This window comes from Notamacropus eugenii, chromosome 3 (assembly GCF_028372415.1).
Source record: "Notamacropus eugenii isolate mMacEug1 chromosome 3, mMacEug1.pri_v2, whole genome shotgun sequence".
Taxonomy (NCBI): Eukaryota; Metazoa; Chordata; class Mammalia; order Diprotodontia; family Macropodidae; genus Notamacropus; species Notamacropus eugenii.
This window is the reverse complement of record NC_092874.1, coordinates 68,825,814-68,840,719: the sequence shown is the minus strand read 5'-3', so window position 1 is coordinate 68,840,719 and position 14,906 is coordinate 68,825,814. Positions and strand designations below refer to the sequence as shown.

General features: G+C 37.6%; 1 protein-coding gene across 5 annotated transcripts in view; it reads left to right on the top strand.

Annotated features, from left to right (window-relative positions):
* The window catches only part of MPP7 (MAGUK p55 scaffold protein 7), a 287,051-nt gene that overhangs the window by 102,371 nt on the left and 169,774 nt on the right, over positions 1-14,906 (top strand). For all 5 annotated transcript variants that reach the window (XM_072651829.1, XM_072651826.1, XM_072651828.1 and 2 more), the window contains one exon: positions 5,133-5,251. In XM_072651829.1, coding sequence (XP_072507930.1) covers positions 5,133-5,251 — 119 coding nt within the window. The remainder of the gene's footprint in view (positions 1-5,132; positions 5,252-14,906) is intronic.

The following is a 14,906-nucleotide window of genomic DNA, read 5'->3' as shown; positions in this document are numbered from 1 at the left end:
TCCTTTTCAGCATGATGTTTTCTGAAATGTGTTAGATGCGGTATCGAGGTCAGCAACTACATTTAGGACAGACTATTTAACTTGAAAAGGCCACAAATCAAGACTAAAGTGAAGGGAGAGTTGGTGTGTGACTTTTTGTTTGAAGAGGCTTTTGCACTCAGTGCAGCCTCTGAGGCTGAGATGCAACAGAATGCAGTTCAGTTCTCTGCTGCTTTTGCTAATTTTGACCCAACAATCAACATCAAGAAAAGTGAAAATTTCCATCAGCCAGCACCACATCATCCATAGCTGGAGCCCTTGGTTATAGGAAATGGAGTAATTTTGATTGAATGCCTTTGTTATTAAGTTCACTTACCTTGGCAGTATACTTTCCAGGGATGTCCACATAGATGGTGAAATTGATACACAAATTACCAGAGCTAGTTCAGCATTTGGGAGGTTCCAAAAGAAAGTGTTTGAGAGAAAAGATGTTAGGCTGCATACTAAACTGAAGGTCTACGGAGCTATTGTGCTGACTTCATTTTTGTTTACTTTTGAAACCTGGACAGTATACCAGCGCCATGCTAGAAAAGTGAGCCACTTCCATTTGAATTTTCTTACTAAGATTCTGAAGATCACCTGGCAAGATAAGGTCCTGAACACAGAGGTTCTCTCTCAAGTTGAACTACCAAGTATTTGGACCCTGCTCCTGAGAGCACAAGTCCATAGGTTGACCCTGTTGTTAAAATGCCAAATATATGTTTGCCTAAAGACTACTTTATGGAGAACTTACACTGGGCTAGTGCTCACATGGTGGTCAGAAAAAGTGATACAAGGACACTCTTAAGGTCTCTTTGAAGAACTTCAGGATTGATTGTGAGAAATTTGAGACTCTGGCACAGGACTGCCCAGCATGGCATGCCCTCATCAGAAAAGATGCTATGCTTTCTGAGCAAAGCAGGATCTTAGTAGCATAAAAGAAATGTGGCATTGCAAATCTAGAGACAGCACCTTCCCAAATGTTCCTATGGACTATTTGTACCTGACCTGTGGTAGGACCTTCTAAACTTCTAGTGGACTGAGCAGCCACAGTCGAACACGCTCTAGCCTGACCCCAGTGTTGTGATGTCATTGTTCCTCTATAGGTCTGAAGAACAAACAACAAGCCCAAGACTTGTAATTCCTCATACCTACAGTACTTTCTGAGGCCTTTACCCCTGCTTTGACTTCACTTTCCTCCCTCTTCAGTCTCTACCCAGTATAGCCATTTTAACCCTTTTCTCCCCTCTACTCTTGAAAACTCTATTCTCTCCCTCCTCCCCTCCACCCCTATCCCCAGTCTTATTGTCACTCTTTTGTCAAACATCAGCCCTGGATTACTCCCACTATCTGCCTTATCCCTCCTACGTATTAGCTGTTGAATCCTGTGGGAGGAAACCTCCTACCTTTCCTGACTGGGGCCCTCATTGTAACCAGGCAGGCCCTTTGATTTCTCTTTAAGTGCTAATCTCAGAAGCTATTCTGTATCTTCTCTCTCTCTCAGTTCTCCCATACTCTCTGTCCTTCCCCCACCCTCATCTGAGGAGCTCACCTTTTACTTTACTAAGAAAACTGAAGCTATTTGACAGGAGGTTCCCCTCACCCCCTTTTTCTTTGAATTTTCTTTATCTCCAAACTTCTTGACATCATTCCTTCCTCTCCTTTTCTTTCCCCAAGTGTCTGTCTAGGGTCCACCTCTGCATATACTCTTAATCTCATCTCCTCCTGTCTTCTCCAGCAGATTACAAGCTCATTCATCCCCTCCCAGTTTTTTAGAACTTCACCCTCTTCTATCTATTGAGTTGTTTTCTGCTTTTAAATATGCCCAAGTCTTCCCTGTCCTTAAAAAGCCTTCACTCAACCTTTAACCTGTCTTCTGTTGCTCATCTTTTTCTCATCCAAACGTCATGAAAAAGTTGTCTTCCCACTTCTCTCCACTGCCCTTTTACTTGCTTCTCAGCCCTTTGCAGTTTGCCTTTTGCCTTCATTTCTCAACTGAAACTGTTCTCCAAAGATATCAGTGATCTCTACTTCCTAAATCTTACTTTTATCAGTCCTTATTATCCCTCTCAGCCTGTCTGCTACATTTAACACTGTTGGCCTTACTTTTCTCAGTACTTTCTCCTCTTTGGGTTTTTATGGTACTGCTATCTCCTGGTACACCCTCTACATGTTTGCCCATTCCTCCTTTTCTGCCATATCTACCATATTATGTCCCCTAACTGTGACGGTTCGTCTGGTTTCTCTTCTAGGGTCTCTTATCCCTCTGTACTCTTAATAAATAACCTCATAAGCTGCTTTGTGTCTAATTATCATTTTATGCAGGTGATTTTCAGACGTGTGTGTGTATCATACATGTCCATATGATAAGTATGTATGTATTTTATATTTGTAGTAGCTATACATATTTAGTGTACAGGTATTTCTGTCTTTCATATGTAGGTATATATCTAGCCCCAGGCTGTTTCCTATGCCTTAGTTACCTTTCACCAGTTGTTTGAAATGGGATGTATCAGTGATATTTCCAGTTTAGCATATTTAAAACAATTCATGAACTTTACCTCTAAACTCTCATCTCTTGTAAACTTCCTAATTTCTGTTGAAGGTTTCACCATCTTTTCACTCTCCTAGGTTCTGTAACCTTATCATTATCCTCAATTTCATGCTTGACCCTACTCTACGTATCCAGTCAATTGCTAAATCTTGCTGCTTTTACCTCTACAATATCTCTGGAGTTGGACCCCTTCTCTCCATGTTTAGTAGTACCACCTTTCTTCAGGCCTTCATCATTTTTCATCTAGATTATTACAACAGCCTCCATGACTTAAGTCTCTCACCATTCTATTCTAGCCTGCATCCTGCTGCTAAATTAATTTTCCTTAAACATAGGTATGACCATGTGACTGCCATAATCCATCAACTCGAGTGACTTACTTTTGCTGCTAGAATTAAATATAAAACCTGATACCGCCTTAGATTTCTGGTCTTCTTGTACATTACTTCCCTGTTCTTATTCTGGGATCCAGCCAAACTGACCCTCTCTGTATTTCTCACACAGGTAACTCTATCTCCTCTCTTCATACCTTTGTCCTTGCTGTCTCTCATATCTGGAATGCATTCCTTCATTGCTTCTGCATTCTTGAGTCCCTCTAAGAGAAGAACAACACACAGCTTAAAGTACCATCTTCTACACGAATCCTTTCCCAGTCTTCCTAATCACTTAATGACTTCCTTCTGAAATTACCTCGTATTTAACTACTTTGCATATGTTTGTATTAACTTGCTTTATGTTGATGCTGTATATATGTGTGTCTCTTTTTATGTGTGTGCTTGTTTTCTGCTCCTTTAGAAGGTAGGTTTATTGAGAGTAGAGATACTTGTATCTCTAGCACCTAGCATAGTCCCTGGCAAATAGGAGCTTAGTAAATACTTTTTGGTCGAGAATTTCAAACTTTTTGAGTGAGTTGACTACTTTTTTTGAACCTCACTCAGAACTCTTCCACCTTCGTCTCCGTGTTAATTTCTTTTAAGATTGTTTAATTTGCTTATTAGAACAGTCATTCTTACTCCTTATTTGCATAATGCAGATATTCATATATACTGATTAGTAGCTTGTTTTAATCAAGTTACTATGAACCAACAATTTAGTTTGAACCCGTGATCTTTGGGTATTTTATATCATGTAGAATTGTAGTGTTTTGAGTTACATCTACCATGCACTGTTTTTATATACACGCTTATTTATTTGTATACAAAATTTTTGAAGTATAAGAACTGATTTAATTAAAACTCAAGATTATTGTGGCAAATGAATGTTAAGCCACCCAGACATTTAGACCTCAGAAAAGAATATAATTTGAAGGAATCCTCCTTTTTTCTAGAATATTATGTTTTAAAAACCAGTGATAAAAGAAAACTTTCTGATTAACCCCATTTTTTAATTTCAACATTTAATTTCCAGTGTTTCACCTAATTTCTCAATGCTACTTTGAAATATTACTGATTAATGGAATATTTTGACCATCATATTTTATAGCTTATATACATAGTCATCATTAATCCATAATTTACCATAATGTGCTTTCCTGGTTAAATATCTTGTAAAGCTGTCCTTGTGATGAACAGCAGTACTTACTCAGACTAAAAATAAGAGCTGTGCCCTTTATAGTAGATCCCAAGAGGTTATTGGTGTTTTTGTAGACAGCAGACAGGAGAAAGAGGCATTTTGTCCTTTTTACCCCGAGTAATCCCACTGGAAAATTTAACATGTGCTATGAATTGATATCAGCCTATGCCAGGTTACCTCCCTAAACAGGGCTCCTGCGAGCACTGTTTCTACATTTCTTGGACAGCAGCGTGATGGCCTCTGCATGATGGATAGTTTCTGCTACTGTGGAGCGCTGTGCTGCTGTCTGTCCCCATGAGACTTTCATCGAAGCGTGCCACCAGTAACTAGGGGCAGCAACTACTTTAACTCTTTCAAGGGATATTGGCCACATTTTTGCAAATCTGAGTATTAGAGTCAAGCTTAAACACATGTTTTGTTTAGAGTTTTTACAGCCAACTCTTGGTGAGCCATGTATTTTTCCCTTTTGTTTTGCTTTTTGGAACCTTATTTTGGACTTTAGATAAGACTGATGTTTTAAAAGCAGCATGTTAACTAAAAATATTTAGGCAAACCACAGTCTTTTTAATAGATGGTCCTTTCCATCTTCTGTTCTTTTAAGGAAGTTTTTCCTATTCATGACTCATTTTGCTCCTTGGCTAACATTAAGGGAAATGTAATAATGATTAAGAAAAGGAATGTATGCTTTTTTGCCTTTTAGTTCTTTGAAAATCTTTACACATTTTCTCTGTAAGGTTACGGAAACAGAAGTGGATAGAGAAATTGGACAACTCTGACAAGGTTAAAAACTATTGCATTTTTACAGGCTTCTTAGGACCTTAAAACAGAATGCTTACTCTGCTTCTTTAGACAAATGTATTGCTTCATGGCTCAGTCTTCTTATCCAGTTAGAATGACATGCCTCAGGCAGCCAGTGACATAGACCTGTGAAGCAAAATTAATGAGATCACCTTTAGATTACACTTTGTGTTTTATTTTCACTTTATAGGTCTGTATGAGCTGCTGACTGCATTGCCAGCCCAGCTGCAGCCACATGTGGACAGCCAGGAAGACCTAACCTTCCTCTGGGATATGTTTGGTGAAAAAAGCCTTCATTCACTGGTGAAGGTAAACCACACTGAAGTCAGATTCTCTTTGAGAAGAGCATATGGAAAAATGTTTTGAGCGCCATCTAGTAAACCAGCAATCAGATTGTTACTCCCTGAAAACAAAACAGCCTTGTTTCAACTCACTGAATTTCTGACAGGAGTGGAAGTTGTTAAAGATTCCACTAAAAATACATAGATGATTTCACTTAATAGTGATGTTCTGGCAGTGTATACTAATGCAGCAAACATATGTTTGCCTTTGTTTAGAAAAAGAGTATGAAATAGCAGGAAATTTTAGACTTCTTTATGGTCAACATTCAGGAGCTGGAGTTTAGCTTAAATAAATAAATGTTCACAGAAAAAAATTAGAAGGAATATATTTTCTGAGGTCAAGTATGGCAACAGTTCTGTAGCCACATTAATTTAAAATAATTTCCTTTAACAAAATCAACTGAAATTCTAGTAAGCTCTTTCTTTTACTGGCATTCCTCCACTGAAAATGGTATTTTGTATAAAACATATTGCAGTTAATATGAATAAAATCAGTTTGAGAGATGATTTCATTGAAGTGTTTTTGCCATGAAAATGATCAGGAACCAGAAATCAAACCTTGACACATAAGTATGCAAAGCAGTCCTGGTAATGGTCAAACTGCTTAAAATAGTAAAAGGAAACCAAGTAGCTTACTGGAAAATGTACTATCCATGCTTCTGGAAATATCAATTGAGTTCTCTCAGAGAGTTTTAAGTCAAGCTGAAGGGAAATTTAGAGGGCTCCGCTGATTCTGTAGGAGGTGTAGTAACCCATGCCACAGAAATATCCAAACCTACACATAATTCAGCAAAATTGTTACGGTTGTCAGTTGTTAGAAGAGGTTTAGAACTGAGAAATAGCACTTGAAAATAAATAACCTCAGAAAATTAAAAACTTGGCTATCCATTTGTGATGGAATTTTGACTGCCATTTTTTCTATTTTGTAAATTAAAAAAAATTATTTTTTGTTTCTCAAGCAGTAGCAACTTGTAAAGAGGCTAAATAACTCTTAATAAAAGGGTATTTTATTAAGCTTTTAAAATGTCTTTGGAAAAATGCCTCTTTACAAGTTGCCACGGCTTGAGAAAGAAAAAAAACATTTTTTTGCAAGGAAAGAGTTTAGCTTTAGGAAATTTTTGAAGGGTATATTTCCATTTGGCTATGCTGAAACTTTGACTCATGATAAAAATGTTTTTTTTCATGATATTAAAGTCAAATATCTGTTGACTTATTGAAACTGATTTCGTATTAAAATAGAAAGCATTACGTATAATTATGTGATTACTTCTTTAAAAGAATAAGTTCATTTATATTTCGGGGAAAAGGATATTATGTTGCATTTATTTTTAACTGAATATTGAAGGCCTGTTTAGTTACATCAGAAAATTTGAAAACGAGAAAATTACTACAGGAAAGAGATTTATAGGTGGTAGCTATTAAATATGTTAATTATTAAATAGTGAAACTTTTTGTCAGTAATTGTCTTAGTTTACATTGGTCTCACTGGTCCAAGCCAGAGAGATTGGAATAAGAAAACAACTTAACTTTTTATAATGTATGTACCAGCACAGCAAAGTGTTAGTGGAATATATAGCTGGTGCCATAAAAAAACAGGTATCAGTGGTGTAGCTTATTGCCAGTATGAACACTTCTAATGATGCAGGCCAGCAATTCATCTGCAAATTATAGTCTTAAAAAGTGACTTGGGACATTGAGGTTAAGGGACTCATCCATAGTCACACAGTTGCCTTGTGGGAGGTCAGACTAGAACTCAGCTCTTTAGGACTCCAAGGCCCATGCTTTATCCATGATGTCACACTACTTCTCTGTTTAAAAAACAACAAAAATGCATTAAACATTGAAGTAAAAGAATTGTAACTGTAGTGAAGGCATAATGTAGCAAAATCTGGAAAATGCAATTGTTTTAAATGGAAAGTACCTTATTTAATTGATTACTAAGTTGGTTTCAAATAAATTTACTACCTTTTAATACCATTTTCTTCCACTTTTGTCACGTATAATCTGAATGCCTTTTATCTGGCCTATTTATTAAAATTCACAAAGCAAAAATAATGGCTACAAAAAGTGAACTTGGGAGGTTCTAACATCAGATTGTTAGAACAAGCTACAGGTTGCAAAAATGTACGCTATCAAGAATCCTATTTTAAGACTGGATAATAACTATTAGCAGTGTTTCAACAGAATAAAATACATTTTATTTGATGAAAGTTACTTCTGGAATGAGTTAAAATCTTGTTTTGGAATTCATACCTGTGTAGGTAGGTGAAGATGCTGATTTGTAAATTAGAAATGACCAAATAGAAGACTTTGTTTTGCTCTATCCTGAAATTTTCTTGACTTAATCTTAATTTAACAAGGGAAAAATTGTTAAACTACCACAAGATGATTCTCATACATAGTGGTAAGTTTTCAGCTTTTGGTCACTGGTACATTTATCTAAGAAAATGTTATTAACCAAATCCTCAGTTATCAGGAAGAGGCATAGACAGCCAGTTTAGGATGTTCTTAGCAGTGGTACAGTAGGCTTATTGAAGTAATGCGAGGATATTCGTTGATTTTGCTTATATACATATATATATATGTAATTAACTTCAACAAATTGAGCAGTGGTTCTTATCAGTGACTATTGTAGCATGATTTAATAGCATCAGGGCTTGACTAGGAATCAGGAAGACCTCGATTCAGATCCTGCTTCTCACAGTAGCATCTAACTGTGGGCAAATTACTTAATCTGTATCAGCCTTAGTTTGCTGATCTGTAAAATAAGGATAAGTTAGCATCTAGCTGACAGGGTTTTTCTGATGATCAAATGAGGCAGTGTATTCAGAGTGCTTTGAAAACCTTGAAACCCTACAGAAACGTTAGCTGCTGTTGTTACCAATCTTTGAAGCATAGCATACCATAGATAGCAAGAAGGTCCAGGAAGTATACTACTGGAGAAGTTAGGATTGAGTGAGTGAGGGGCAGAGGAAAATGAAAGTACTTGTCCTAGTTCATCTTCTCCCGTATAGGGTGCAGTTTTCTTTCTTATGGAGTTCTCATTATTCTCATGTATTTGTTCCTATTTATTTCTGCAAACATTTATTGAACGCTTTCTCTGGACTTTTATGTGTTCATTGCACTTTCTAACATCAGTGGGAATGTGTTGTGGGTTGTGAGTTTTTGGTTTTTTGGACCAGTGTATTAGTACTAGCTTATTTTTATGTGATGCTTTAGAGTTTGTTAAGTAAACGTGTGCTTCAGAATTAGCTGGCAAGCTTGGTAGTGCAAGTGTCGTTGGCTCTATTTTAGAGACATGAAAATTGAGGTACTAATAGGTTAAAGTAAGTTTCGTAAGTGTCACATGGCTAGTAACAGCAGAACTGGACCTTGAAGCTAGGTTTTCTAATACCTTGCATAGGATAGTGGCCTTCTGAGGTGCTGCCGAGGACTTAACCTTTTTACCTCTAGAACTTCCATGCTGGAGGCCTCCTCTGTCCTGATGGGTGTTTCTTCAGTGGATCACTGCATTTGGCCTGGTTCTGTCAATGCTTCATTTCACTCATTTGTTAATCAGTAAACGTTTTTAAAGTGCCTACCATGTTCCAGGAATTGGGCTAAGCTCTGGGGATACAAATATACATAAAGAAGAGACAGTGCCTGTCTTCAAGGAGCTTACAATCTAATAAGAAGACAACACACAAGAGGAATATAAAAAGTGGAGGTGGTCGGTGGTGGGCATCATGAAAAACTTCCCAAAGTAGTGCCTTCAGGTGAGAAATGAAGAGATGTTCTGAGCTAGGCTCCCTCCTTAAATGGAGGTTTTGGAGTCCATGGTCTTACCTTCCAATTAGATACTCCCCAGCCATATTACCTAACTTGGGTTTCCTACTTCCTGCCCTGCTTTCTAGTTTTGGAACAATAATCAAATCAACTGTCATTGCTTCTAGAAAGGGGATATCAGCTTATTGAGCCATGGCTCCCCTCACTGCCCTTATAATCGGAATCAAAAGATCCTTCCTTGGCTACCACCCCCATAAGTATTGTCTGTCCTTAGAATGTAGGCTCCTGGTGGGCAACAAGTGTTGCATTTTTCTGTCTCCAGGCCTTAGCACAATGCTTGGCACATAATAAATGCATCATAATGTTTTTTATTCATTTATTTTCTTACATTCATTTTGTTCAGTGGGACTCAAACCCAATTCTTTTTGATGCGTGCTTTTTATTCACTCTGGCTTCTTTGCTTCTCATAATACTAAGATATCATTGATGACCTTATCATCTATACCCTTATAGAAATTGAGTTTCTTTCTTGTCTTTGAAAAAAAAATTGAACCGCTTCTTTACTCACTCTCTGAACATATTAAGTGAAAGTAAACCTTTTTTTGCTTGTTTATTTTTACTTGTTAGAAGGAACATTCAAGTTTCATCAGTATTCTTTATTTTACATATTCTTCAGAAGACTGTTAGCTTTATATAGAATGTACTTTTCCACAAGTTTGTGGAGAAATTCAGTAATTAGTGTTTGCCTCATTTCTTTACTTTTATCTAGGTTTCTGGTATGGAAAATAATAGGAGTACTCTTTGAATCCCCAAAGCATTTACCTGAAAGCGCCTGAAAAGATGCTTAGTTAGGCACATAGTTACGTATATCACCCATGTGGTACTGAGAAATTGTCAGTCATCCATAGATTGGCTATAGTAGAACAAGAAAGATATTGCTTACAGAGTGGTTTAAAGTGTCCATTCTTTGATCTAGGCTGAGGCACCATCTTTTGAATAATTCTTAAGTCTGTTTCAAGCCACAGCTAGCTTTGAATCTGCTTGGAGTTAAAACCTGGTTGAATAACTTCTTCAGAATGGTTTTAAAAATTCTTCTGGAAGTGCCCAGTTGATCCCTTCAAACATAGTGTTTTGCTTATTTGTTGACATAGGTCATCCTTACAGAAAGTACTGATTAGGATATACAGTGATCACAAAAGGTAAAGTAAAACAGTACTAAAATCAGAATTTGTGACCAATCTTGGCTCCAGAAGATTTGATGATGAGGGAGAATTTTGTCCTCTGATGAAAGAAGTTATGGACTGATTACAGGTACATAATGAAGCCTGTGCTTCAGTGATGATAGAGTCAGTGTGTTGGTTTGTTTTGTATAAACATCTTTTTTCATGAAAGAGCATTTTATGAGATGGGAGGAGTAAAAGCGGTAGAAACAAAAGCGTCTATTTTAAAAGATACTTTTTAGGAGAATGCAACTCTGGGTAGTAGACTTTTGTTAGTCTAGCAGGGAAGAAGGGAATGAATACTTTGAGTGGAATTCACCAAATTGGCCAACTGAAGTTGGCTAAATACCACACCAATAAAAAGTATGTGATAAGCTTTGAATATATCAAAGATAAATTGACCTGCCTAATGCATTATTTCAGGATGGTATACAAACCAAGATGATATTAGAAGCTTATCATCCATTAAGAACAACGTGGCTTTTAAAAAGTTTGAGATGTAATTTCTGGGTAATTAGTCATTTTATTAACAATGCCAAAATTTTTAATAAAAGACCAGTAGCTCACTTGAAGGCCAAAGACCCTCATGGTAATGGGCTCACAGCTTATATGATCATGGAAGAGGAGTGTTCCTAAGGGTGGCCAGTGATTGGTTAACATTTGATGAGAGGTGGACTTTACAAAGAGAAATGAGCTCACTCCATTGATGAGGGGCTGAGAGTGACATCATGTCACTGTGAACAGAGAAACTATCCCTATATCTAGACAATCCCCAGCCTTCAGCAGTCTAGGCAAAGAATCTGTATCCCCCAGCCATGCCTGAAGTAGTTGGAGTAGTCCCCATTAGCCCTGTTCTTGAGAGATCGGACAAGGAAATAAGATAGGAGGACAAAGCTGGGGTCTTCCCAGTTTTAGTAATTGGCTATTAATATGAAAGAAAAATAATAATTTTTCTCAGCAGAAGTTTTTAACTTGAGGTCCCATAGTTCAGGGCTTCTGTGAACTTGAGTGGGAAAACATTTGATTCTGTTGTCATTGATCTTTAACTGATTCTCTCTTGTGAATATAGGCAACAAAACATTATTCTCAGAAAGAATTCATAGAGTAAGATGTCTACTAGTCTACCAAAGGGGTCCATGGAATAAAAAAGATTAAAAAATTCTCATGTAGTATTTAAACAATGGAGTGAAACTGTTGTTCAAATATACTTACCGTTGGTAATCGTCCTTCAGAGAAGAAAATGTTAAGAGACACGTTCTTACCTTAATTAAAATGTTTTACGCTTGCTGTGACTTTATTTTCCAAACTAAAAAGTCAGAACACACAGTGTCAAAAAGATTCTTCCTTTTGCAAGACCTTACTAAATTTATGTGTTTCTTAAGTGTGATGGCCAGTAGTTATTCTGAGTCACTTGGCCACACATAGAAATAAACTCTCACAGAATTTTAGAATTGGAAAGTGGCCATTTAGTCCAATCCATACCCAAGCCTAAGTGGTAAGTAGCCATTTAGTCTCTGCTGGAAAACTTACAACGAAGGGGAACCTGCTGGTTCCAAGGTGTTCCATTCCTCTTTTGGCTAGCTCTGCTTCTTGGGAAGTTGTGCCTTACACCAAACCTCAGTTTAATTTTTATGAGTTATTCCTAATTCTTTCCTCTAGGTCTGAACATAGGAAGTCTTAAATCCCTTCCACTTCACATGCCTTCAGTGGAAGACAGCTATCATGTGTCTCTTGAGTCTCCTTTTCTAATTCAGGCTAACTATCCCTTTTTCCTTTAACCAGTCTTCATATGATATGAACTCAAATACTGTTACCTACCCAGTTGCCTTTCTGTGCTGTGGAGCTCAGAGTTGGACATAACACTCTTGACTAGGGGCAGAGTACTATGGAGCAATAACTTTCTTATTCCTGGAAGCTATGCATTTCTTAGAATACCCGGAAATCACATTAGCTTTTTGGCTACCACGTGATATTGACCTTGAGTCCACTACCATCCTAAGAGCTTTTTCAGACAAATTAAAGTCTCACTATTCCCCAGTCTTATAACAATTGTATCCTCTTGGTAGAATGTTAAGGCCTGTAAGAACATATTCTCACTCTCTTTCTCTCTCTCCCTCTCTCTCTCTCAGAACTGTCCCTAGCTTAACAAATATTTGTTGAACTGTGAAGTAGTTGGTTGTTTCATTTGTGGTCCTAGTATACAGGCATCAGAAATAAAAGTGGTATAATCAGGTAAGTTATCTAAAAAATAAAAGTTAACATGAGTGCCTGTTTATACTTACTTTTGCTTTTAATAAAAATATACCATGGTGTAGTGCTCAAGTGAGGGAGTTTTTGATGCAGGTAGTTATAGAGATTACAGTGGAGCCATAAAGCAGTGGATTTTCATATCTTTTTTTCAGTAGCAAAAGAGTACTGCTTTGATTATTCTCTGAGCTGGAGTTGAAAAAGAGGTCTGGATGAGGTGTTGTTATTCACGGTGGTAAGGTAGATGGCAAGAAAACTCTGCTCTCTGTATTTCCGCTGGATGGCTAGAAAGGATAAAGCCTGCTCTAAGAGTTTGGGCTCAGCTTAGCAAGAGAGGGCTCTAGACAAGGCAGTTTCACCTGAGGGCCAGTTCTAAAGCTGGGTAAATTAACTCCCCAACAAAATGAGGGCATAAAGTCTTGGAAATTCAGGTCTGAAGACTCCTGGTACCTGGTGGAATAGGAGCGTATCTGAGATATGTGTAGCAGTAGCCAGCAGCCAAGTGCTAGGTCCTGCAGTCTCATCTGAGCTGTAGCCTTATATACTGCATAATTTCTTATTCATTCTTCCCTGATTAAAAATAGAGGCCATTCATTTTGAGCTTCCTCTCTTTCCCAAGTCCATACATTAGTCGCTTTACATCTTCACATCTTCCATTGTTTCCTTTCTTACTCCTTGTCCACTCCATCCTTGCTCATATGTTGTTGCTCTTTCCCTTTTGTTTTGGTGAGCGTCAGTCTCTCCTGATATACTGGATTCTACCTTTTCACTTGTAAACACTACTATTTCTTTCCCATTTTAAAAAAGAAAACAAACCAAAAGAGCCTTTCCACTTAACCATATCTTCCCTCTTAGCCTTTGTCTCTTTATGATAAAACACCACAAAAGGGTCACACACATTGGCTCATTTTTTCTCATTTGCTACTCACTTGTCATTCCCTTCTAATCTAGTTTATTTTCCTTATACTTATTTCTTTCTCCAAGCTTACCAACAATTTCTTAATTGCTAATTCCAATGACCTTTTCTCAGTCCTCATTCTGGGTAATATCCCAGTGTAGCTTTTGGCATTGTTAATAAGCCCCTCCTCCTGCACACTCTTCTTCTCCCTTGGTTTCTGTGAAATGCTCTTGGTTATTCTATCTGACCAATCTTTTATAAAAATTCTTCTTTGCTAGATAGGGGTAACACAGCTTCCCCAAAGGTTCTGTACTGGGTTCTCTTTTCTTTCAACACTTTGTCCATTAGTGGCCTTCACAGTCTTCATGAGTCCACTTATCCCTTTGCAAATGACTATCGGATCTATGTTAACATCCTTAATTTCTCTCCTGAGCTTCAATTCTATGTTAGCAACTGTGTGCTGGGCCTCTCCATCTACACTGAACAACGTCATTGCCAACTTAACACGTCTAAAACAATTTATTATCTTCCTCATATTGTAATTTATCTTTGCCCTGATTATGTCATCCTTCATTTAAATTTTCTTCTTATTGAGGATATTATTGCCTTTTCCGTTGCCCATGTTTTCAGTATTCTAGTCATACTTATCTCTTTGCTTTTCCTGACCACCTTCCCATATCCAGTGATTTCCAGACCTCATTGATTCTACCTTCTTAACATCTTTTGCATCTGTCCTTTTCTCTCCAAGGCCTCCCACAAAGTTTTATACATAACAAGAGCTCAAATGATGATTAGATTAGGAAATAGGTCTCACTTCTCTCAGCTTGCAAATGACTAATGGCCCAAACTATAGCTTTAAGCCAGTTCTTCTGACTCCCAGTTCATTGTCTTTATGCTGCACTATATTCCTTTAACTAGAAATTCTAGGAAGCAGACAGTAAGAATGATAATTACTTTGTTTTGACCGGCTCTCTCTTTGTTTTTTTTATATTTTCTTAAATTTATTTCAATTTATTGTTTTGAGTTTGTAAATATAATCCCTAGTGTTATCGTTTGAAAAATGAGACTTTGTTGAATATCATTTCATGTAAACTCTTATACTCTTCTAATACTTCTATTCCCTACCTACTTTTCACTTTGCGTGTGTGTGTGTGTGTGTGTGTGTTCATCTGTCTTCATCCTTCATTGCTGAAGAAGACCATGCCATCAGAGAAATGATGACATGACTTGCACTTGACTTTGTTTTGAGGGAGGGAGGGACGTGCAGGTCACCAGCCTCACTTCTCCTCCAGAGCCATCTGAATCCAGTGCCCAGATATTCATCAGGATGACTGGAGATGACCCAGGATGAGGCATTTGGGGTTAAGTGACTTGCCCAAGGTCACACAGCTAGTGAGTGTCAAGTGTCTGAGGTGAGATTTGAACTCAGGTCCTCCTGACTTCTGCACTGGTGCTCTATCCACTGCACCACCTAGCTGCCCTAATTAGAGTGA